Source organism: Rissa tridactyla, chromosome 9 (assembly GCF_028500815.1).
Source record: "Rissa tridactyla isolate bRisTri1 chromosome 9, bRisTri1.patW.cur.20221130, whole genome shotgun sequence".
NCBI lineage: Eukaryota > Metazoa > Chordata > Aves > Charadriiformes > Laridae > Rissa > Rissa tridactyla.
The window spans coordinates 15,023,639-15,049,258 of record NC_071474.1 but is presented as its reverse complement, the minus strand read 5'-3'; the positions used below and the strand labels follow the sequence as shown (position 1 = coordinate 15,049,258).

The 25,620-nt window shown below is 35.6% G+C and overlaps 1 protein-coding gene across 7 annotated transcripts in view; it reads right to left on the bottom strand.

Moving 5' to 3' along the window:
- The window catches only part of UNC13C (unc-13 homolog C), a 228,027-nt gene that overhangs the window by 94,672 nt on the left and 107,735 nt on the right, over window positions 1–25,620 (bottom strand). For all 7 annotated transcript variants that reach the window (XR_008468536.1, XM_054215056.1, XM_054215054.1 and 4 more), the window contains 6 exons: window positions 24,712–24,931; window positions 19,894–20,121; window positions 14,473–14,614; window positions 5,366–5,535; window positions 3,519–3,634; window positions 1,914–2,077 (listed from right to left, as the gene is read on the bottom strand). Coding sequence is in view for 6 of the 7 variants with exons in the window: in XM_054215056.1 (XP_054071031.1) it covers window positions 1,914–2,077; window positions 3,519–3,634; window positions 5,366–5,535; window positions 14,473–14,614; window positions 19,894–20,121; window positions 24,712–24,931 (1,040 nt within the window). In the remaining variant the exon portion in view is untranslated. The remainder of the gene's footprint in view (window positions 1–1,913; window positions 2,078–3,518; window positions 3,635–5,365; window positions 5,536–14,472; window positions 14,615–19,893; window positions 20,122–24,711; window positions 24,932–25,620) is intronic.

Sequence of the window (25,620 nt, the reverse complement as noted above, 5' to 3'; positions counted from 1 at the left end):
TTTCCTGTGTAAATTACCTTTGACTACCAATATCAAATTCATTTTCTTATTATACCTGCCTTCAGATGCCTGGTTTTCAGTCATCAACAGCAAGGAAACTTAATGGAAAAGGTACAGAAGAAAGCAAGAACAAAAAGAGGACAAACCAAAGTAGGTCATTTAACTTAAAAAGGCTTGGTTAGAATTTTTGAGTAAGGATTCCTGAAACATGTGTTGCAGTACTTGCCCAGCTCCATGTTAGATGTTCAGATTAAATGTACTTCATTTTCATGAGTACCTGGATGTTACGTTATTTACTGATATAAATAATAATCCATATTAAAAAAAAATAAAAGCATCTTCTTTATATGAAAATACAACCTGTTCATTTCTAACACTCTTAAATGAAAAAGCTTTTAAAAGACTCTCATATCAGTTATATTGCTATTTTTGCAATGCTGATTTTTGCTACATTTGAATTTCTCAAATCAGTTTCTAACTTTCTCTGGAAAATTTCAGAGTACTAGCATTCAAGAGATGAAGGAAAAGAAACTTCAAAATCATTTTCAGTTGAGGTTGTCCATCAAAAATACAGCCATGTTGTATTGAGATAACCAACTACCAGGGCTATAGTTAAAAGGAAACACTAATGCTAAATCAGTGCTTTATTTCATAAGAAAAACAGTAATAACAGTCCTTCCTTGGCATTAATAGCTTTTGAGAATTCATGTCATGTAAAACCTTGTATTCATTTTGATACATACAGCAGGAACAGCTCTGCCATTTTAGAGATTAACATTTTGGTAAAAGTGGCATACCAATTTAAATGAAGTTATAGAACTATAATACTATGCTAGTTAAGTAACATAACTTAATCAAGATGTAAAGACATACGTGGCTAAAGAGAACCTAAACATGAAAGCCTAAATATTTGAGTTCCTCCATACGTAGTGCAAATATTACAATACCACAAGGGAACTGTCAAGCTAAATTAATTTTTCTGTGCAATGTTGTTTAAGGTCTTTGAAGGAATAGCATTAAAAACATATGTTTTACAAATACGTCCTCTACCTTTCTATTAGATCTACATTACAATAATTCACAATGAGCTACATAAAGTGAAAGATATGTTCACCACAATAGCAGATGGTGTCATTATATCCTGCAAAAAAAAGAAAACACCTCATGTTTATGTGCCTTCATACTTATTATAAGAAATTTTTTCTAGGATGTACTGTAAAGAGATGGAGGAAACTAGATACATGTTCTGATTAAAAATTCCATAATATCAGCTTTCCATAGGAAAATTTTTCTATATTTCTTCTTTAGAGGACTCATTTGGAGCCCTTTGCTTTCCTATGGCTGCAGTAAGAGCAGAATATAGTCCTTTTCATTGGATAAGTTAAGAATACAATGATGGAGCTCTTGTATCCCTGGGCCTCTACACTCGCGCTGCTGTGTTCTAAAGTAATCAGACAGCCACTTTAGCACAGACAATGTAGTAACAGGTTCTAATACTGTTAAATGGTTTGCATGAATTATTTACATATACTATGGAAGTTTACTATAGCCGTTGCTGGTGTTCTATGATGATTTCTGTACTCCTGGAAAGGAGTACAGAGCTTGTGAAATGCTGTTCTACCATCCCAATCCCATCTGGAACAGTGGAAGTCTTTCCGATCCTTGCCACATATCAATATCATAAGGATTAAGAAATGCATTAGTGGTAATACCAGTAACAGTTGATAAAATGCTTATAATATAACTTAATTCCATTGTAGATGAGAAACACTTCAGTGAGAATCAGATGGACAAAAATGATAACAAGAATTTTAAATCAGGAATGGGAGTCAAATGCAGAATGAAAGCACAAAGGCTTGGAACTCATGACTTTCTTGACAGTACAGTAGAAACCCAGACATAATAATACTTACGTCATAGCCTGATATATATATTCAATTCCATAGCGCATTGCAAATTCATCTACGATTTCTTGTGCAGCATCATCAAAGTACACCTTCCAGGCTTCATCACCTCTCACTTCAGGGATTTTTACAACACCATTAGATTTAACTTCCGTCAAGTAATGGAATAGATTCTAAATGTAAGAAATGTTTCAAATAGGAATTTTCAGCTTTTAAGTAGCATTCTGCAAGTATATCCTATATAATAGTCATCAATATGTTCATTGATTTGTTTTGTTTTTTGTTTTATCTTTTCTGAAGACTGGCACTAAGTAGTCGTCATTTGGTAAACAAAAAAACCCAAGACACTAAACACTTTTTTTTTAATGGAGGTCTGCTGGTGCAGGCTTGTGATTCAGCACATTGATCTACCTCCTTGATATAAGGTCACGTCAGCTAACTGGCACAGAGAGATGGCAACATAAAATCATGCAGAAATTTTCTCTTCTCTATCATATGCCCTTGCTAATGAATGGAATTGTGATGTTATAATGCTCACTACATAGTGCTTCAACTTTAAGTGTATCCATGACCAATACATTTCAAATTCATTATTTAAGAACTGTTCAGTTACAGGAAACCTATCAGGAATATTGCAGAAACTTGTCTAGTGAAAGGCACACAATAAAGTTAGCAACCTTAGGAACCACAGCCAGTACTTAATTTGACGTTGTCATAGAATGCTTCTCTGATTACCTAGCTTCACATATGTATCCACAAACTCAGCAGCAGATTTGATTTCCTATTTTCAGTGACCAAACCCCCCCCCCAAACTTTGAAATAATTTCAGTTTTGCTATTTAGCCCATAACAGTCTTGTGGATTATCTTAAAGCAACAGAATTTTGCCATTTAATTCACAAGTCAAAGTACTTGCAATATCAAGTTAAAAGCCTATGAGCACAAATGCCCTCAACATTCAATTTTACAAATAGTGAACCATGGGATTTTGTGGATACATACTAGTGCTGAACTTTCAGCCATATATTACCTATCAGCTTTCAGAAAGTACTTGTATTTTTAGAATAGAACTTCAACGTGGATCACTGTTTGAGGGAAGAGAAATCAAATACAAAGAAAATCTTTTGAAAGACACACTGGTTTAATCAGTGATGATTTTTATTCAATGCTGACAAAAGCAATCTAGATGGACAGAAGAACCAAATTTTATATTGTCTGTGCTGCTCCCGCTTTTTCTTGCTCTCTCCAAAATATGAATTAATGTAGCAGGAAATAAGTCCTTTACAATTAATAGCTATGTTTCTGTAATATACAGAAATTGTTGTATCTTCTTGGTGTTAGCAAGCATGTATGGAGCATCAAAATGCTAAAACAAAATACGGTACGGGGAGAACTTAGCTGACTCCACCTCTTTTTTCTAGCTCCTGTGAGCGGAGATGATCTGTTGGTGTTACATTGTTCTGCCTTTGACTCTGAATCTGATATGCCATCAGCAATACAAAGTGGTAAATCTAAACTTTGTTACAGTGTTCTAATATTCTGTAGCCTTTTTTCCTTATCCAACAACTGAATAGTAACTTATTTATAATATGCTTTCCTTAACTTCTCCAACATACCTCATGTAGACAGGTGTACTGCACATGGTAGGGAGCAACCTTCTCCTCTCCTTTTATTTCAACATTGATTTTCAATCTAATGGCACCAGAGACAGCTGATTTATCTGTTCGCTTTTCTGAAGAGCAGAAAAATAATATGTTAGTAACTACCAAGAATACATGTATGTCATGTGAAAAGCCTTCATAAATCATTCTAGCTTAATAAGAAAGTTTTTTTTAAAGCCAGAAAGTCCTGCTGTTGAGAACAAGTGAATTTTTTTTCATACCTCACATATGGTTCAGGCCACGAAGCAGAATATCAAACTATGAAGTACAGAATTTTCTTATTCTTATCTGCAAAATTCAAACCAGGCTGCACAGCACTTTGTTTAACACTTTTCCCTTTTCAATAAAAATTATTTCTATTTTCTATCTGGTATCTGTACTAATTATTATTATTCTCATTATTGATATTTTCCTCTAGTTATGAAGACTTTAGCAACAACTTGAACTACTATGTCTGAGAGAAACTCAAAATGGTCTTAGCAGAACTCAATTACAGAGCTAAGCTGAATCCTACTGAAGAAATTATATGAAGAACTTTGTTTACACTATCTACACTAGTCCGTTTAGTTGCTGTCACTCATTGTGGAGGTTATTGATCTTTTTGACTCCAATTTTCACTTTTCCAATCCACTGTAGCAGTATAACTGAGTCAATAGGTATTACAATTTTTATGATTATTTCAGAAAGTGCTGTGACTGTGAGTGGTCATGACAGTACAATTAATAAGAATTGGTATTCCACAAATCCAATTGTTTTATTTCAATCCTCTTTCTTCTGTATGATGTGACATAATGCAGTTGTGTCAATGTGTGTATGTATCAGAATAAAATAAAACATTCTTTTAGAATAAGAATAAAATAAGAAATTAAATACTTCCCTAACACTTCTATATATGTCCCTGGGAAATGAAACGCTAGACAAGGAAACAATGATTGTTGATCAGGAAACAAATGCTCTTCAATTTCAAAAATTCTGTCACATAATTCACCTGAAGTTTTCACAGAGCAGGCAATCTAGATAAAAATGTTGCTATCACATTTTATTATCAAATATAGGAAGTTAACTTTTAAAGGGCTACTGCAGAACATTTAGTGCACCCAAAAGGATTTTTAGAATTAAAGAACAGTTGTATGCTTAGATTTAGATAAAGGAAATACATTCTGAGACACACTTTCATTGATTTATTTCTGGTTTAAAGAATAGTACATCTTAAGACATGTCCAGACAAGAAAGTGCAGTCATTAAGGACGGCAGAGAGCATCCTGAGCTTCAGGAGGCTGTCTTCAGTTTGACTCTGCATGTAAACACATTTGACATGTACAGAACAGAAAACTCAAGCAAGCAAGCTTCATGAAGAACCACAGGTTTAAACACAGCGAAAAACAAAGATGATTAGGCCCAGAATGGCATATAAATATTTTTTTTAAATATGTGATAAAATGGGTGTGGACAACAAGCAAAATATTTGCTAGATTTTTCTATGTATCTTTGTAGATGTATTTCCCACAGAATGCTACTGTGAATTGACTCATCTGGAATGTTGGGTTTTCTTACATATTTTTAATTTTGCATTAAAATTAAATATTTTTCTTTGATATTGTTGTGATTAGTCTGCTCTCTGTAATTGTGATGAAAACTCTGGATGAAAAACTAAGAAAGTATCTTTCATTTTCAAATAAACCTGTAATATTTAAGATTTTAAAAGTCGTATATTAGTCCCAAAGCTATATATTTTGAAGTACCAAATCTACAGGTACTGAGATTCTACCTAAATTTTTTTTTAAAATGAGTAAGAATCATACCTAAATTATACCATACATCCATTTCTCCACTCAGTGTTCTTACTTCAATGATTGTTTGCCCAAGGAAGTCATCTGATTCCTTTTTGAAATGTTGTTTCACTCTAGATTTGATGTCATCATCTTCATCCCATACTCTCACTTTTATTCTATCTGTAGAGTTATGGCATTCACTGTAAAAATAATAATAAAATACAAAATACGAGTGATACATAAGTTACAAACATTTGTACTGCTGTCTAATTCATTGTCCTCAATTTCCATACACTTGCTTAACTGCATAAAGTGACAGAATACAAGCAACCTGCAACATTCAATGGAATAAAAAAGGCCATACCATTGCCAGGGACGAAACTACAATTACTATATATAAGAGAAAGTAAAGAGATCAACTTGACTGAATTCTATAAACATACGGATTGTATTAAGAAATACCAAGATCTCATTAAAATTATTAATTACTTTAAAATGTGTACTTCTTGATGCGATTATTTAACAAATATCTTAGGTACTTGTTAAGATACAGTTAGATCAGGTTTATTCATTTAGGAATGCTATGTGAAATGCTACAGTAGACTACAAAAGTAGTAGCCTAGAACGTTATAATACAAAAAGTGAGGAAAATTTTAGAGAATACTTCCAGTACGTGGCAGGAATTTTTTGAAAAAAAACCACAACAAATATGCACAAACGTCACAGCAATACAAGACAGGCAATCAGAAAAACCTAGGGAAATAAGTAGCTGTTTTCTTTAAAAGATATATTACTTTTCTCCCAGAGCTCCATTCCCTGGTAAGGAGAAAGAGTAGGGACAGACTACCATATACTAAAAAATTCCTTGCAAATTTAAGTGGCTTACTAACCCCTCATGAGTTGAGTGGATTTGAGAAACTACTGTATGTATGAAAGAGTGAGGTGGTTTCACTTGCAATCTGCAGAGTTCCAAGTAGATAAAAGTTTTTACTCCCAGCTCCATGCTGCATATATTTGCACAGAAATGGAAAAGAAACTCTACTGCTGCTGATTCCTATCAGCCACAATGAGGACTGTTTACTATTGGTCAGTGTTGGCTTCTGATGACTTCATTGGAACATCCTAACACTGACTGCAGAAGTAGGTGGTAGTGAAAAACTTTCTGATGACATTTAATGGCTAGCATAGACCTGGCAGTCATTATAAACTACGTCATACTCATGCATCTGTACTAACCGGGGCTTTTTTCATATCCATTTCTTTTGTTATCTTTAAATATAGCTTTAAAGTGTAGCAGCAAATTTTCATCTTCAGCAAGGTCTTAGTTTGACACTAGATTAAGAGTTCTTACTTGAATTCTATTCCAAGCACTGTCACTGCTCAGTGATCTGCCTCAGCATTCCCAGCATTAAAACAGTAATACTATAACTTATCTCCCAACTGGCACCCCTCAGGGGTTTTCTAAGAATTAATTAGTGGTGGTAATGGGCTTTGGAAATACAAAGTGCTTTAAATGGTGTTATTACTGTCAAGGCCAATCAGTCACTAAAAATGTCATGAGCAGCTTCTACTCTGCCTCACTGTGACATTATTCAGCATCATAGAAATGCTGGTGTCTGTGTTCCAAATTTTAACATTGCAGATATCTGTGGTAATTAAAAAACACATTGTTGTGTGATTAGCAAAACTAATGAAGCTTAGATTCCTTTTGTCTTATGACTGCTTCCCTGACATCTACCAAACTGCAATCACCTACTGAATCTTCTCCCATAATCGGGATTTTCATAAATTACTCCTTCATACGGACTCCCTGGTGTCTATTATGGGGTGAGCTCATACTGAGGACACTGCTAGGATCTCATCTATCTGACCACCTATTTTCATAGAACATGATGGACATAGAAAATATAGGAAAATACAAATGGATCAAATAAACATCTTTGCCTTAAGAAACCAGGCAGAAACCATTTAGTTTTCCTAAAATGTAACCCTGAATTATTGCTTTACATTGCTAGAGTCCCGAATTGCATTTAGTTGTCCACCCAATAGAAATGTTAAGCATGGTATTTCTAGAGTGGCATAGGGAGATCCATCTCTGGTGAGGCATTTACGTGACACTCATCACCATATCTGTGCTATCAGTAGGAATCTTGTTCCTGCTTTTTTCTCAGGGAGATGCTGCATAAAAAAAGGCACTAAATGTCACTGCATTACACATACCATAATTTTATTCTCCTAAGACAACACCAATTTCCCTCTGATATATTTATTCAGATGTCAGGACGACTGCACTTTTCCCTGATATCCTCATTTGCCTCTCCCACATCTTTTTCTCCTTTAATCTTAGGTCAGTGACACATGATGAGACCTATCACAAGCAATGTGTTTACCAGCATGCTCATCTTCGTGTCTAACCCCCGAGCTCTGCTATGTGTTTGTAACATTCCTGTGGCAAGACCCCAAAACTAGCATAGATTACTGATGCAAGAATGGAAGGGTGGATGAACATGTATTTCTACTGACCTGCCCTGTGGCAGTGAGACTGCAGGGAGATTTACTATTAAAGTTACAGAGCTTTCTCTACATGATTCTACTTACCTGCTCAGCCTCTCAGAAACAGCACAATATAATGAGAGGCACATTCTGCTTTAGTCACTGGTAATATCTGTGCAGAAGCTCTGTGGCTTTGTAAAAAGCATTGGGTGGGATTCCTGCTTCCTGCTTACTCTGTCCAGGAAAATCAGCCCAGGGAATTCAAGGCAAAGACAACGTACGCTATTTTGAATGTTCCTCTTCTAGGCACTCTGCTGTATATGCTCAGTAAAAGTGTTCACTAAAGTGTGACAGAGGAAGATGAGAAGTGAATTGTTCTTTAGCACACAGAGAATGAAGATACTGATGCTTTTGAAAGCTGGAAAAGCTGCAGTATATTCAGAGATACTAATAGAAGAGATAGTTTTAATAATTTATGAACCATCTGGTGACTCTACATTACTTCTGCATTTACAGAATGCTGCACAGGCATGAAATAATCCTCACAGAATTCCTGCTTATTCTAATACTAGAATAATAAAAAATGTAATAAAAAGCTATCTTTACTATAGTAGCCCCATGTAAATTTGACATTAGGTGCAGTGGCATGACCTGATTGTACATCTCATCTAAGAGATCTGCACGAAGTGTTAAAATAACAACTAATTGATACTATGCTACTTTCAGAAATAAATGCAAATGAATGAAGCAGCCAGTAAAGAATGTACGGAGACTAATTTCCTACTCTTTCAAAAAGAAATATATTCATCATCACAGCACTCTTGCCTTGTAATCTTCAGTAAAAACTCATACATCCACTAAGAAATTTGCATACTTTGAATAGTTAGTCTGGGTGGAGAGGGTTTTTTCCCCCTACTCTACAGAAGTGTTATATCTATAACTTAAGGAAAATATTTTTTTTTAATATGTCCTACTGACATTCTGTAAGCAATCAGCAGACAAAGTAGGTTATGTCTGAGGTGTAGAAAATGAACTTGACTGACAAGCCTTTGCAATACTTTTGCTTGCTCTTCCAGTTTTGCACATTTTGTAGCTTACCATTTTTTTTCTAAATCAACTTTTAACCAATCATTTCACAAATAAGTAGTCTAAAACTCAAACACACTACTTTTAATCAGAGCTCCAAAGAAGTGGAGAAAAATCTTTCCTGTCACAGACAAATCTGTTTAGAACTGGTCTCGTATTCCCTCAGCACTCATCAACGTAGTTCAAGAGCAGACAGATAGTGGTAGGAAAGCTTTGGAGAATTTGTACTCTAGTAGGAAACTTTTCAATGCCACAGCCAATGATCAGGTTCTTTTTAAAAAAATATCCTCAAAAGTGACAGAACAAAGAAATGTTAAAAAGGGAAGCATTATAATATTCTTACTCCAATTTTACAGCTGGGTTAATGATTCACAAACAGATTAAATCACTCTACAAGTAGCTTCCTTACTTCTCTCCCATTCCTCCTTTTTCAAAGTGTAGTTAGCGTTTTTTTTTTTTTTCTCCTGAAGCTCTAGCATGCGTTTTTATTCCCAACAGTGGTTATAAAAAACCTCAGCAAAGTGTGAGACAAGTTTCTTCTATAAACATTCTCTCTGCTCTCCAATGAGGCTTTCCAAGATCCAAATAATATTCAACTACATAACTTTCCAGAAACATCAGATCCGGAGCCAACATGAATTCCCAAAGTTCCAGAGAAGTCACTCTGGTTAAGACTTTTTAATTTGTTTTCAATAGACTACTTCAGCTGATGACTGTCAGCCTGCATATGTAAGAGCGTTTGCTGAAGAATCGCTGTGCTGTACTGCAATTGAAGTACCTTATCTCCTTATCTTTGTTTTTTGCTGTGTTTTGTTTTCAGTTTCTTTCTCTGTTAGCTTCTATTTCTGTTTAGCCTGTTAAAAAAATACCTGAATTCTTTTTGGACATACACTCAACTAAGGTATGTAAAGAACGCATGATACGTACCACTTGGTACCACAGATACACTTACTATTCATATCATTATTTCAAATGGATATTGCTTTAGTTGTAGACCATTACATATACCTTAGATGTCTTCCACAAACTGAAGTAATAGATTTTGAAAGACAATATTTTGTTCTTTTAAGTGCTATATTCGTTCAGTGAATCAACACTGACTTAATTGGAAAACAGATAAAAATCAAGGTGTCTTCTGGCTGCACGAAAAAGTAGTTAAAAATATACCACCACTACTTGTCTCTTTTCTAATCTAGACAGACCCAATACTTTAACAGTGTGGTCATGGGCCATGCTTTCTGATAAAGCAGAATGAGACTAATTATGCCTTTTCTTGCATTAGTTTACTCTGTTATAACAAAATTGTATAATTTAATAAACAGAATTGTATAAAATTAACCCAGACTGACAGCAGTTTGAAAAAGAGACTCAGACCCAACATGCCGTACTGTGAAACTGAAAACTGTTATTGCTGAACAAACAATTTATCATTTGAGTTGGTTCTTAGAGGTGTTCTGCAATCTTGTTTTGGGCTGAGGCTGTGAGATACAGTTATTTTAAGTAGTAGGATGTCTCTCAAAGACTTGGCTGCTTATTAAAGAATCTTTAGAATAGATAAATCCAGTAAACTCATTTGCAGGTTTCTAGTACCCAGTTGGTTTTGCACAGTATAGTTCTCTGTTATATACTCTTGCTTATGAAACCATCCTTAAGTTGTTTCAACAATTCTTACAAGACTGTGATTAGATATCACTGGAAACTGGAACACCATTTAAACAGTTAACCAATCCTGCTATCTTCAGGTACAGTGAAGATTATACTTTTTACAAGTCAGTTCATTTGCCCAAGAATGTATAAAATGACAGTAGGAAAGGACTTTGGTAAGGTCCTCTTGTATTTTTTTTTCCTATACGTGGCTGCTTATAGTAAGTATTGCTTTAAACTAATCCACAAATCACTTCTTTGCAGTATGAATAAACTGTGCGAGTGTTACTCTTTAAGGTAATTCTAAGGAAAGAACATCCACAGCTGGATGCCTGAAATAGCTGCCTGAAATTCTCACTTCATCAGAAACTCTAGACTCAAATATCCAAAATATGAAGCAGTTGAACAGCTTCTCTGACCAGAGAATTTAAGTATCATGGTCTCTAATCTACACCAATGTTGTTTGGTGCTAGAGGATACTTCTTCCCTGTACTATCTCCTAAAATATATATCAGTAAGAATTCTCAGCAACATTCTAGTTTGTTTGAACAAGTGAGTATTTTATTTTTTTCTTCTGTGAGAAATTGTAAATCTTCTCTCTATTGGATTTTATGTCTGCATTGATATTTCCAGTATATGACCAGGAAATCATCAAGAATGTCATAAATCAGACAAGTTCTAACAGTTTAGTGATAACCATTACGTTGGCCAGGTGGTCATCATAGTCTTCAAAAAAAACCCCTTCTCATTGATCTAATTTAAAACAACTAGATCAAATGTCTTCATAAACTGAAAGGAATAATAGATACCCGTATGGCTATTTATCAGAGCCATACGGTGGCCTAGTGACAGCCAAAATAGAAAGAATAAGTAATGTAAAATAATCATCCAGTTATATGAAAGACTTCTGCATTATACAACTGTATCTGAGGTGTTAATGAGCGGTCAGGGGAAACACGATATCTGCAAAGCCTGCAAGGCAATTTGCAGATGTGTGCTTGGTAGACAACACTGCCAGAAAAAACCCCTAGATTTCTGTACTTCAGCAATAAACTGTTGAAATTAGTCAAGGAAAGAATAAGAGTGGAGAAGAGTTTTATAATAGTGTATAGATCTAAAAGTTTGTACAAGGCTGAGAACTATACAGCCAAAATATCGCTTCCTTGTAACTAAAAATTAAAAATACAGTTCCTTTTCTCGTATCAGATGCCACACTCGACAAGAAGAGGGAAGGTGACAGACAACTGCAAGACTCTTCCTTTGCTCTGGCATTGAAAAAACTCTCCTATCCAATGAAACTGTTGTTTTATTGAAAAAATAAAACCTGCTCTGTTATCTCCTCTCTAATAATGCCAATAGAAAGCATCAAAGCCCTTACCACCTATATTACATTCACTAAAGGAGCATCTGCTGGCCTATTTACTTCTCTATCTTGTGTACAAAAATATATACTTTTCAAGAAAAGATGTATTCTTCCTCTGACAGCTTTGATTTTTTTACTGAGATGCATACATCTGTACAGAAGCTCTACTTTAATTATGGTTTATGAGTTCCCATGTTAAAATCTATGTTAGTATCCCACAGTCATTCAGCAGAGGGTTACATTGGGTTTTGATAGAAACATTCACTCTCCGCTTCCCATACAATCATATTAGGGTTATGTGTGATTCTGCAAACCAGAACTCGGCCCTCACTCTGTCTGCTCTGACAGAGCAAATGCACAGTGGGGAGCCAATGTTTTTTCCAAGTTCTTGTTTTGGAACAGATGGGGAGATTTAGATGAATGTTTTGGTATTATGAATAACTATATGATTGTAAGATTTTGACATAGATTTTATTTCTGCAATTTATCATTTAGAAGTTATAATGATGGTTAGTATTTGATTTTAAATAAGACTGTCAAATATCACTTTTAGACCGTAACTTAATTTAAACTTCCTCAGTCAATGAAATAGTTATATTGATCTACTTTGGATTTAATCTTGTGGTTAAACATTTATAGTTTATTTAATACACTTTAGAAATTCTCATATACTTTCAATTGAAATCCAACGCATTAAATAAGTCAGGGAGATAACTTTATTTTATAAAGTACAAGTGCTATAAAAATGATTGAAAATGTATTCAGTTCAAAGCAGTTACTCAGGAGATTTATGCTGTAGTAAGGTTTGGGGTTTTTTTGTTAATGTTATTGCAAGAGCAGCAGATGATAGTAACACCTAGTGCTGGGTGAAAAAAATAAATTAATATTTTCAAGTTTCCAGGGATTTTACAGTAGCCCCGCTCCCATCTTTGAGAAAATACATTTAAAAACTCATACCAAATTTGCTGAGTTGCTCATCCAACTTCTGACACTATGCAACTCATATGATTAAATGTAAGAAAGTAATCAATCTCATACCTTTGGTTACTCACAGCCATTCAATGAGGTATGACACTTCAACTGTTACTGGAGTAACACATTACTTGAAAAGAAAACATGATCTGTATAGGGGAAGCCTGTAAAAAGTTTCTGAATGTGTATTTTCTCTGAATTCACTATTCATTTCTAGTACTGGCCTTTGAATCTGTGAAAGGAATGGGCATACATTGTTTAATATAGTTGGATTACCTAGTACATTTTCCAGACAAATAAAAGCGGCATCTTGAGTCATACCTTTCAAACTCCCTAGTGAAATACTAATAACCTCCTCAACAATAAGGTAGCAGGTTTTAGTCAAAGTAGAAGGAAGAGCAAATAGGTGTTGTGCTACATGATAAGAAGGTAAACTCTCACGTTATGACACTGCACTGTCTTGAAGAAAACATAGCTCTACTTCAAACGCCTGAACCCTAACAGAAATTGTTTACATGGTTTATGTAGACAGGAATAACAACAACTGACGTCTTCCTTACAGGAGCTAAGGAACAGTGTTATAGACTGAAAACAATTATTTTACCTTGTGGTGAGTGGTTATTTTGAAATTGTCTGTTGCACACAGTGACTACTAGAAATTCTGAATGTTGACTGGGCAGTCTGCAGGATCCTGAGCTGTTCTGCTGTTGCTTTGGAAACTAGGGGTTGCTTATAAAAATAACACATCATTTTTATCATCACTGATACAAGGTTTCATCAAGTTGTATCAAATTAACATCCAATTCTGAATAGCATTATTAGGCATAAGCACATTAGACTTTTATAATGTAGTACACCAAAAGGTTAGATTATTATAATGTGTCAACAGTTTGCATATATTCTCCATAAAAATGCAAGTAAAACTGTTGTCTTTAACAAACACTGAAATTGTATATCCTTTTTTATTATTATAATTTCTTCTTTTTATAATTTGGAAAGACGGTCTAGGAACATTGACAGAACTCGAACTGGCATGAAATCATATTCAAACCTTAGTCAACATATTACAGCCCAAACCATCTACTTTGCAGTCAGGGTTGAACTTCCATGGTATGCTGACAACAAACCATACCGTATTCAATTCAAAGATTGTGGCCAAAGAAAGGAAACAGGAGGATCATACCATACTCTCCACATCACACTTCTGGACAACACAGCCTTGGAAAGGACAGATGTTACAAACAGCCCAGCCCAAAGCCCGGAGCATACCAGTTACTATCAAATGCCCCAGGTTCACCTAGGAGAATCGTAATGTTGAATAAAAATGCATTTAACTTACATGGTCAGTATCTGAGACATACAAAGGTATTTATAATGCCAACATTTGGTATGTAAGGTCAAAGTCTGAAAACTGTTACTTAAGTTCCCTAAAAAATTAGAATAAATAGACATCACCAATAGATCCCCAAGAAGACATAATCATGAGCTGCATAACTACTAAATGATAAAGTCACAATAAACTTCTATGCTCTCTCCATTCAGAACTTGCTAATTTGACAACAGTATCTTCTGTACTTACAAATAGAATTTTTCATCCCATACTGGATTCAAGTTTCCAAAAATAGTCTTTGTTCTCCGCTTGGTTTTGCCCACTTGCACAGTAACATATGGGTCACTTGAGCCAGTTTTGTCCTTAGCCTGTAAGCCCTGAGCACAAAGAACTGCAATAAAAGGAGAGAAATGTGCTTTAGCCCTCACAGCCTTCATTGCCAAGAAATAAATGAGACAGTGACAACAGCAGCAGGAAACAAAGCTCTCAAACTGAAGGCTCCTGAAATAAAGTTTTCTAGATGAATTTTTTCAGTGTTGGTTACTCTACAGATAGACAAGGCTTGTCTAACTACTCTTACGGACTGTATAAAATTTGCAAATATGGTTTAGTAGAGTAATAAATTTAAAGATTCACTACAGAGCACAAAACAAATACTTTTTTTGCCATGCATAATTCAGATACTCTTGTCAAACTTTAGTTTAATCAGCATAGCAAGTAAGATAATGTTGTTGTATAACTTGGCTTGAGTCTAATAATTCCCTAAAATTTCCATTCCTCTCCTCCTCCCCGAGTAAATAAATAAATAAATAAATAATGATTTAAAAAATTTTTCCAAAGTTCCAAACTAAAACCTCCATTTTTCAAAAATCTGCACTGTGGATTACGAAACTAAACATGAGGGGCATGGTTATGGCGTTGTCATTTGTTTTCCTCATGTGAGAGACGAACCATGTGGATTTTCAGCATATTTCCTATGCTGTCACAGACAAGGTGACAGTTCACATCAATTATCATTAATTGTTTATATATTCGTCAGCCTTTCTGTCAGTTAATGTGGGTGTATATATGCATTTTGTGGCAAATATAAATGCACACAATTTGATTTTCCATCACAATTCATAAAACTGGAAATCTCAGGAGAAAGCAGAACTGTCAAACAGTAGCCTACCAAACCCAGAGAGCTGCAGCTAAAACACTTGCCATGGCTCCTAGCATCAGCAGAACTTGGTTTTATTTTGCACCTAAGTATTTAAACCATCTCTGCAGTAACATTTAGTTAACATTCTCCAATGTCAATCATTTTGGATAGTGAAGCTCCCTCAGTGTGCTCAGAAAAATGATTACATAAAAACAGCACCTTCTTACTCAGCAGATCAGCTCCTGGTGTGGGTTCAGTCATATCTGCTGACTTTAGTGAAAAAAGTAAATTTCTGTTGCTTTTTTTACACATCTTATTCCTGAAAAGACTAACTCTTGGAAATGAACTAGAACATATTTTGTTTTCCCCATTCACTGTAAACCCAAAGGGAAATTTTTAGAAGGCAAGGAAGCGTCCCTCTCCTATTTATGCAGGAGAATTAATTGCCAGTTTAGAAAATGTCTTCCAGAATTGTTAACTATTATACTGGCCTGAATAAAAGGCAGCCTTGAGCATTCTTTAGAGGCAGAACTAAAAGTAAAAACATGAATTAAATATTTTCCCTGACATACCTCTCCATGTCCCCAGTGCTTGGTGACATTCCTAAAATTCAACAACTATTATTTTGAGTTTCATGCACTGTCCCACAACCTTCACAATGGCCTCCCTTTTTCCTTATCTGACTCAATCTCAGATTTTCCCTAGATTTCTTCTGGCATGTATCTGATAGTCTTCAGTTTCATGCATAGTTTAGGTACTGCCCCAAATGTGAGTGGGCTTTAGTTTAGACTACAGAGCCACGCGTAGCTAAAAGCTACTTACCAATTCTCACAGAGTAAATCATTCATGGTCCACTTGACAAATGCTTTTCTCCTTCCCCTGCTGAATGCCAGCCTTACATTTCAGCAGTTCTGTCTTTCAATGACCCTTCTCCAATATATAAACAAAATGCCATGGAATGGCACATGGAAGTACTATAGTAAAATTTTTTGAGCGCACAACCCAAATACATTTATTTATTTACAAGTTATATACACTGTGCTAATATATTATGTACATTATGAAACATACACAAGAGGCAGAGGTTAAAAAAAATAAGATAAAGATGAAATAATCAATATCATAAAAATATTTTTTAAAAAAAATTATTAATGTCACAAAACCCCTTTTGGCTCTCACAAAAAAATGATGAACAAATATTTTTAGTGAGAGCATGTGACTGAATATGCTTCATTGTTTTTGAAAATAATGGTTTAACACTTTGTTATACAGTGATTTGAAGATCTGGGTCTAAGTCCAGTTTATTTTTGTACTCAAATTTAATGGCTGTCATAGCTGAAAAAAAGATACCTCACAAAGATACATAGATCCGAATGGAAGAAGTGCATCATTGGCAGCACTTACTAAATCACTACACTCGTTTTTCAATGCCATCTACTGATTATGCAAAGTGTTTTGTTGAAATTCATCCGGTAAATTTCCATCTTACGTCAACCAAAGAGTTTGCTCTTACAAACTAACTGGGAAGAGTTGCATTTTCATATTTTTAACAAATGCATTCAAAACCCACTGGAAGTCCTCATTTGGAAGCTTTTTAAGCAAGGTAAAAAATTCCATTTCCAAGTTTCTTAAGTGTACAGATTAGAGGTTTTGTATGTGATACGCATTGGTTTTGGCAGCAAAATCACATAGCAATGGAAACATTTCCAATCATCCGTTTTCATAATGCTCTCACGATAGCACAAGTTTCTTTTGAAAAGCAGTTTCTTTCTCACTTATTGTTACAATGTCACCTTCACCTTGAAAGGACACTTTGAATGTGTTTATTTTTTCAAAAATATCTGCAAGGTAGCATACTACTGACAGCCACTTGTCATTACAGAAAAAGTCATCAAATTTGAAACACTTGTGTTTTTGTAAGACAAAAATGTGTTACTCATCTTTAAGTCTGACAACTCTTTTAACACCTTGCAACATGATAACCAGCAAATCTCTGTGCTGTACAGAGGATATTCATGGTCACTCCAATCTCATTAGTAAGTATTGGAAGGACTGTACAGAGGACTTCACAGTACCCATCAAGTTTGACTGCAGCAAATGCCTCGCAATCTGGCTTAGGAAGTTTGGGGTAAAGGGTAAATGCAGAGCAAAACTCTGATTTTTGTATTTTTTTTTTTTTTTTAAACGACGGGTAGAACATGATGCTAGTCAAGGAAGCAAATCAGCAGTCTTCTATAGCTCGGGACACAACATATACCAAGCTGTTTACGTGGAAGTACACATCTCAAATACCTGCAGGGAAGGACTACTACCATTCCCGATTAATATTTTGCTCGTCAGGGAGTCTGGATTCTTTTCCCATCTTTCGTTAAGATCCAACAATTAGCTTAGGTTTGCCTCTAAGTTTCTTCACTTGGCATGGGAAATTGTCTCATGAAGAGAATTCTTGCATTCTCTCTTCAGGGTATAGTCAGCAAACCGAAAGAAGTGTTTACTTGCATCTATTTGACACCTGTGAGATGAAATATTGTTTCTGCACTTTGAAGCTCCCCAGTAAAAGAGACTGACAAACTGGAGAAAGTCCAAGGGAGGGTTGCCAATTTGGCTGGGGGATTGGGGCACAGGACATATGAGAAAGGGCTAAGGGTGTTGGGTTTGCTTACCCTGGGAGAAGAGGAAGGCTAAGAGGAGGTCGAGCTGCAGTCCTCAACTACCTAAAGAGCATGTCACAGAGACTATGAGCTCCTGGACAACCTGTCTAGTTGAGGATGTCCCTGCTCAATGCAGGGGCATTGGACTAGATGACCTTTAAAGGTGCCTTCCAACCCAAACCTCCTATGATGCTGTTAAGCTGGAATTTTCTCAAAGGCACACAGTGAAATAATAAGATGTAACAGCTACAAGCGGCAGCAAGAGAAATCCCAGATGGATATAAGGAAAACAGTTTTACAATGTGAGTGGTTAATAACTGAAACAGCTTGTTCAGTAAGCAGGACAGGTTTGCCAGAGAGAATGTGGAATCTCCATCCTTGGAGAGTTTCAAATCTAGTCTGGACAAAGCCCTGAGCAAGCTAATCGAACTTTGAAGTTAGTGCTGCTTTTAGTAGAAGGTTTGAATATACTGCAGAAATCCCTTCCAACATCACTTCCTAAATTATTCTATGATTCATTTATTAGGTCATGATTCTGCAAAACTCAAGTCAGTATGAATTTTACTTATCAAAGAGATGAACCAACCCATTCAGCAATATAAGTGAGCTTTGTACCAACACTAGTAAAGTGATGTTCACCCAGCAGATAGAGAGTCTGAAAACATTTGTACATTTACTGAGTAACTTGCTAAAATAATGCCATCTATCTGCTCAGGGCTCAGGGTATCCGAGTCACTTGTTTCATAAAGAAAAGAGTAGTAATGGACAGTCCTGTATTTTTTTAACAGCATGCATGTGTTTGATCTTACAGAGGATATATGGAAAATATCTTGTGAAATACATTTGGAAAATTACCATATGTACAGGTATGAAACATCAAACACCCAGGACAGACTTAACTGCTCTTAAGTAGTGAGAAAAGTGTGTGTGTTACTTAAGTATACACTATTGTTTATTTTAAAAATGTAACTTTTGTTTCACTCATTTTTATAAAAACTGACTACTAAAAGCTAAAAAAAAATTCCTACAGCTTATCTCCTTATCCCCCCTAACAGGAATAACGCAAATCCTGGAGAAAGAGAGAATATTTAATTTACTTTTAGTATCAGAAGAGGACTTATGTTTTTTCATGACATTAAAAAGAAATTGAGGCTAATTTAGATGTGAAATCTAGCCAGAGTCCTTTAATGTTTCACATCACTTCCTTTCAATTCTTTGGTCTTTTCGTGTAATCTCTATTTGTCTCTTATCCAGTGTCGCATAAAGTCAGGTTGACCTGCGTAGTCAGCCGAGCTTTTATTTAGGTTTTCTGTGCTAAGGTTTTAACTCAAAAACTTAAATGTCAAAGTCAGAAGACCTGGAAATCTTTATCAGCAACCAGCCTAATGCAGTTGGAAGCAATCTTGGGTATGTTCTGGGTGCACAGGTTTCCCTGGCTCAGCATCACTAAACCGGAACGCATCCTTAGTCAAGGAACAAGAATGGATGATGAGTTTCAAACCAATGGGGTCTAGAATTGCAAGCTGCACTGTTCTTAGCATTACAGTCATTAAAACCCATAAACACATTTGTGAACTTTACCTCTTGCAATTGGTGGCAAAAAGTTCAGCACTAGCACAGGAAATATTGGTAGGAGGTAGAGGAGACACAACATTTACTTATCTTCCTTCCTAGAACAGTGGAATATAAAGCAGTTTTGCCAACAGCTGTAACTTAAAACTCTTCCAGTTAGCTTGCTATAAATTCAACCGTTTACGGGTGCACCAAGTATGCAATTGAACACACAGTTCCACCTCTAATCATAATAAATCTTATTCCCTAACCAGGGGACTAGGAAAGAAAAAGCTCTTAGAGCAAACAGTTCAGAAGAAAATTTACCTGTGATGGTTATTTTTGCTGACCATTTGGATGTTCCATCCAAAACACTTTGTTTCGCTGCTTTTGTATATTGTACAAAATCTTCTTTGGAAATATTAAACATTTCCTGGATCACTTCAAACACCTCTGGTCTATTTTTCTCTCTAATCTTCATTCTTTCCTTCATAGCACTAATAATATTCTGTGTTTTATCTTCTGCACCATGTTTGGAACTTTTCTCAGCCGCTCCTGAAATGACAGAAAAGGTCAATACTTTTATTAAAAAGTTGCTTTCTTAGTTCTTTTTCTCCTCTAGAGTCTCCAGCTAATTCTTGGTACTGCAGTACTCAAAGGAGATATGTGCTTCATCTGGATAATATCAATGATTGCTGAGCTGCCTGGAAAGCCTGACAGGTGGTTCTTGCAAGATGCAGGAAATGCAACATTTTTCATTTTCTCTTATTTTCTTCCCTTCCTTCAAATGTGCAGATACAACATCATAACCAAATGATAAACCATGGACACAATCTGAATGGCAATAATGTATTCATGTTGAAAACCTTGATGATTTTTGAGATGGTACAGATAAAATTGGAATATGCATTAAAATGCAACTTCCTTTAAGTTTTACTGAAAAATCAGCATAGCCTTCTATTTATACTAAATTATTTATTGCAGCTATTTTTACATCCTCTATTGCTGACAGTCTATCAACAGCTCTTTTCATGCAGTATTGATCAGACTAATTAAGACAATATTGTAACTTATGTTGCACAGGGAGTTAACAAGCCCCTTTCACTCTAGGGACTGATACAAACCCGACGTGATTGAAATCAATTCTGATTTAATATTGTACCTATTAGTAGAAAGTGGTATCTTGTTGAAGATGAGAGGTCTAATGAATGTACTACTGATTTTTCTTAAACCTAATTTAGAACAAGCTTAGATATTGACCTTAAAGAGCTTGAGATGTTAATTCATTTCTACAATCTACATTAGCAATCATTACACATAAAAAAAAAAAATAAATCACAGAAGCTTGGAGCCCATACGTCCTAGTGATTATGCGATGGCCAAAAAGATGACTGTGATAAAAATAACCACAGTGAACCACATTAATTTCATTTTAAGATACTGTTATCATCAACTTTCTTAGAAATTGAGATTTAACCAACTATACTGGTCAATTAATTTTTTCAATGGAACATTAAATATTTTTAACATAAATGAAACAAAGTACACGAACCTCATTTTCAAAGTAGCATAATATTCAAACTCCTTGAACAATTAATCTGTTACAAAAAATATGGCAGGATGCTCAAAAAGATTTGTGTACTATTGGGAAGATTGGGATTCCTTAAGTGTATTAAATAATGTTTTATCTGCTGTTTGCCCTCTAGAGGTTCATTCTTTCAAGACTCAGTTGTTTAATGTTTCCAAATTGTTTACTCCACAGCCAATCCTATTTATTTTTTGCAGGCTCTCTCTCAACCTTATCATTTATATATTTATAAAAATTCTTCAAAGGCAATATGGTGCTCTGAACTCTTTGTTATGGTTTTTTGGGGGGGCTGGTGATATGGGCCAGAGAACCTCTGGGCTGAGTTTTTCTTCAGAGAAGTGAAAAGGAAGATAAAAATTTTACTTTGCGTGTCTTTTGTAGCTTTTCAGTTTTAGCCAAGATTCAACTATTACAGGGATGGATACATCTCTCATGCCACCTGCATTGTTGTGGCAACCTGAAAAGCAGCTCAGCTCTTAGAAAGTTAGCAGCAGCTTATTTCCTTGACAGTGGGAAGGGTGTAACAGGAAGAAGCGTGGTCAGCATGTAAATATCATGTGAAGGGGTTTCACCACACAGGGGAAGGATTACAGATTTTGAGTGGTAATAACAGCTCAGGCCCTCCATGGCAACAAACTTGGAATCAGTTCCTGTGCTGTTGCTCAGAAGGAAGTGAACTGCGACCAAACTGGAGGTCATGCAAACAGAAATACAAAGGTATTACACTTGAGCCTAGCTGGCTTGAATGTTGTTTTCCAGCGTGTACAGTGACAAGAGATTTCACCACTTTTAAGAAGCGTCAGAAAGAACAATCTCTCTAACCATTCTCTATTATGAGAAATCATGGAATAGATGAGGATTGCAAGAAACTCATAATCCTGGTATTGTCAGGGACACAATCTTGGATCGTGCTTTTCTCGCAATGCTTTTATAACTGAGCAGAAATAGCTTTAAGTAGCAATTCCTCTTTGAACTGTGACTCTCTCAAACAGCAGAAATAGATTAAAATGCTATACTTCATATATGTTAGCTTCCACAGGCATCTCTGGAAGTTTTCATTTTTTACTCTGCAGCCTTCTGCACAAATGAGAACACAAAGACTTAACTGCTGTTTTCTCTGATAAAAATGAATAAAAATCCTAAAGATCATATCTAAATATTCTTAAAATCAGGGGTGATTGGATGGGAGGTTCCTTTAGAATGCACTACTGATCTTTGTTGTGCTGTAATTAGTAGAGTGCACTACAGGACAGACGATCCATGAACCAGAAATAAACACCCTATCAAACTTCCAATACAAAAAAACCCCTCCCAACTCCTTCAAATGTAATTCAAAAAGGGACTGAATGGCATGCAGTAACTAGGTTGGTGGAATAGAGGAGGGTTTTCACAGATGTTTGGTGAGTTAAGAAGAACCCAACTAACAGCAATAGAAAGGTTCCTTCAAACAGAAAGGCGTGGTTACTTTGCTCATAACCAGTTGATCTTTGCTTCATGACACTACTCTTAAATCAAGATGTCTTGTATGTGCGTCACTCATGGTGTCAATCGATCTTGATTTTCTTAAATAAAATATTTCTGAAACAATGCATCAGAACAGGACAGGCTAGTCTGTTAAATCCTCAGTAAAAGTCCCCTTCTGATGGATAAAGTTTCAGTTTCAGCTCTGCTTTATTTCTAGACCATTATGTATATAATAGGGGAATTCCCACAACACTGTATAGAACACTTGATAGTTATCTCTTTGCCACAGAATACAATCAGTATTTTCAGGGAGCAGCAGATCAGAGTCCTGGCAAAGTAGCTCCAAATCCAGCAGTAGCCCAATTCCTTGAAGAATGTGCAGACAGTAAGCTTCAATTAGATCCACTGTGATCCATACAGATTTGTTTTGAGGCCCTCCTACAAGGGCCTACAACATTCCTTTTTGAGAACATCAGAATCAATTCAGTGCCCCTCCTCCATGTTTTCTTACTCCTGTACATAAATAGTGCTAAACAAGATGTGCATAAAGGGAGAAATTAAATTTAGGAAAGCTATTTCTACTTCCTACTTCCTCCGTCAACTTAATGAGAAGTTAGTTGGTAAGTGACTTGCACATATCCTGTTGGCAGCAGAAGTACAAGCTCATCATTCTTTTAACTCATTTTTAAGCCTTTAAGTCTAGGTAATAAAAGCCAAGTGATTCCCAGCAGAACTACGGTGTCAAATGACTACCTAAAACAGAGAGATCAATGGGCTGATGTGCAATTAATTATTTTTAGCTAGTGTTAAAATGTACCTAGAGTGAAATAGGACAATTAGTCAATGAGAGTGAACAGGAACTGACATTATGAAAGCATACCTTCTTTTGTTACTGTCCAGGTAACAGAAGTTATTTGCACTTATTGAAGAAGCTACTTACAAGTATCTTCGTTACTTTATACACTTATGAAAATTCACCACCACCAATCATATTAATGCTGCACAACATACTTTTACAACATTTGATTTTCAAGGTAAATATTCTTTTCTCACTTGTGAAACTATGTCAAAAGCTTAGCTGTCAAGCACAGCCCAGTTTTAACCACAGTGTAGAATCACAATTAAGCACAGTTAAGCAGTTTGATTTAGAAATTTGTCATTGATTAATGCTCCACAGGGTCAGCTGCTCTGGGAAATTGTGATTAGTTCCTGAACAATATGAATCTTCAGAATCCATCCCTTGTGACAGCTCCTCACATAGAGAACACAGCAGGAAGAAAGACCACCTGAGTGGAATATCTATGTACTTTTCCTACATGTAGAAGCTAGGTAAAAGCTCAGGAACATATCAACAGTGAACAATATGGAGTAACTCCAGAGTTGTAAAAGCCCCTTCCATTCCAAAATCAGAATATCAGAAAGTTTGCAGGTCTTGACTTTCTATTGTTTAGAATCTTGTGTAGTAATTGTGTTGTAATTTAAGTATGGTTTAAATGCACCTCAGATATTTTTGGAGTAGAATGCATGGTGGCTGGAATGAATTTGGCTGATGAAAAAACAAAGAAAAGAGTTGTTTCACCTTACTTCTGGTCCCAAAGGACTTGCTGACTACTTTTTTTCCCTTACACATACATGGTTTGGTATTTTGAATGGACAAGATCCTATTTACTGTTTCATATTCTTGTCTGTTCTACAGTATATTAATATGACTACAATAAGCATGAGGAATATTTTTTTTTTAATTTTTGCTTTGACATTTCTTGTGTTCTGAGTTAAATAAAACAAAAAGGGTTTACATCCTATAACAAATTGCTCTGGGTGTTGCCATAGGCAGTGGGAAGTAAATAATATACTGATGTTACCAAACATTATTTTGTAACTGACCAGCAACATTCAGCAAGTGCCAAGGACAAAAGCAAAATTAGCAGTAGGTATTTCATAAAGTTTCTGGATAGCTCCTCAGCCAATGAACATCAACATGCCTTTACTGATTTCTGATGATCTGGCCCTTCATTTCAGGAAATATCTGAGCGTACACACAAAACCAAAAGGTGTGAAATACTGCAAAGCTTTAGCTGTCAGGACATACTCACTCTGCAAACAGTCAGCATTTAGAAGGTCTTGGCACTTCTCATGGCATTTGACACCACATTCTGTGCATCTCATCCCTTGTCTGGCTATGCCCCAAAGTAGACCTTCACATTCATAGCAGTATGTAGGAGTTGTAGCTGTCCAAACTTCAAAGTTATGAGGTGTAGTTGATGATATTGGATAGATCAAAGCCTGCAATGTCTTCTTGAAGACATGTATTTTCTGTTAGGTAAGAAAGAAAACCAATCAAGACTTCAGTTAAAGTACTGTTTAATACAGGTGAACTGGAGCTAAAGTGTCATTACTCTTACAATGTTACAAAATAGAATATACATAGAAGTATGAACTAATTCGCAAAATACTGATTTACTCATTTTGCCTTTCACTTTGAAGACAAAAGACCCCTAGATCACCATTTTGACTGATCACAGAAACAGGAGAGTTAAGTTGGAATCAGGTCAGTCAATTAACAGAGTTCTATATATTTTTTATATTTTGAGACAAATTAAAAAATTCATTAGCGTTACATTCACTGATGCATTTTAAGTAACTACCTAACACATTACTTCTGAGTGTTTAAATATTTCCTACAGGAACTTAGGCACAGTGCACAAAAGGTACTTTGGTTATATACAGTGCTATCCTGCTCATCAAATAAAAGCGGTCAATTTTATGGTCCCATTTTGTCTATGTTGCTATAATAGCATACTCACTACTTCCTTTTTAAGCACCAAAACGTTTTTTGCCTACAAACAAGAATGACCCATACTCTCAAAAATCCACACTCGTTTCTTGGACTGTTTTGGCTTAGGACCCATGACCAGTTTTAGCAGGAGAACAATTATCAGCTATTCACTGATTAGTACAGCAAATAACCTGAATCTCAGCTCCTTAGTGCTTAATAAGGTGAC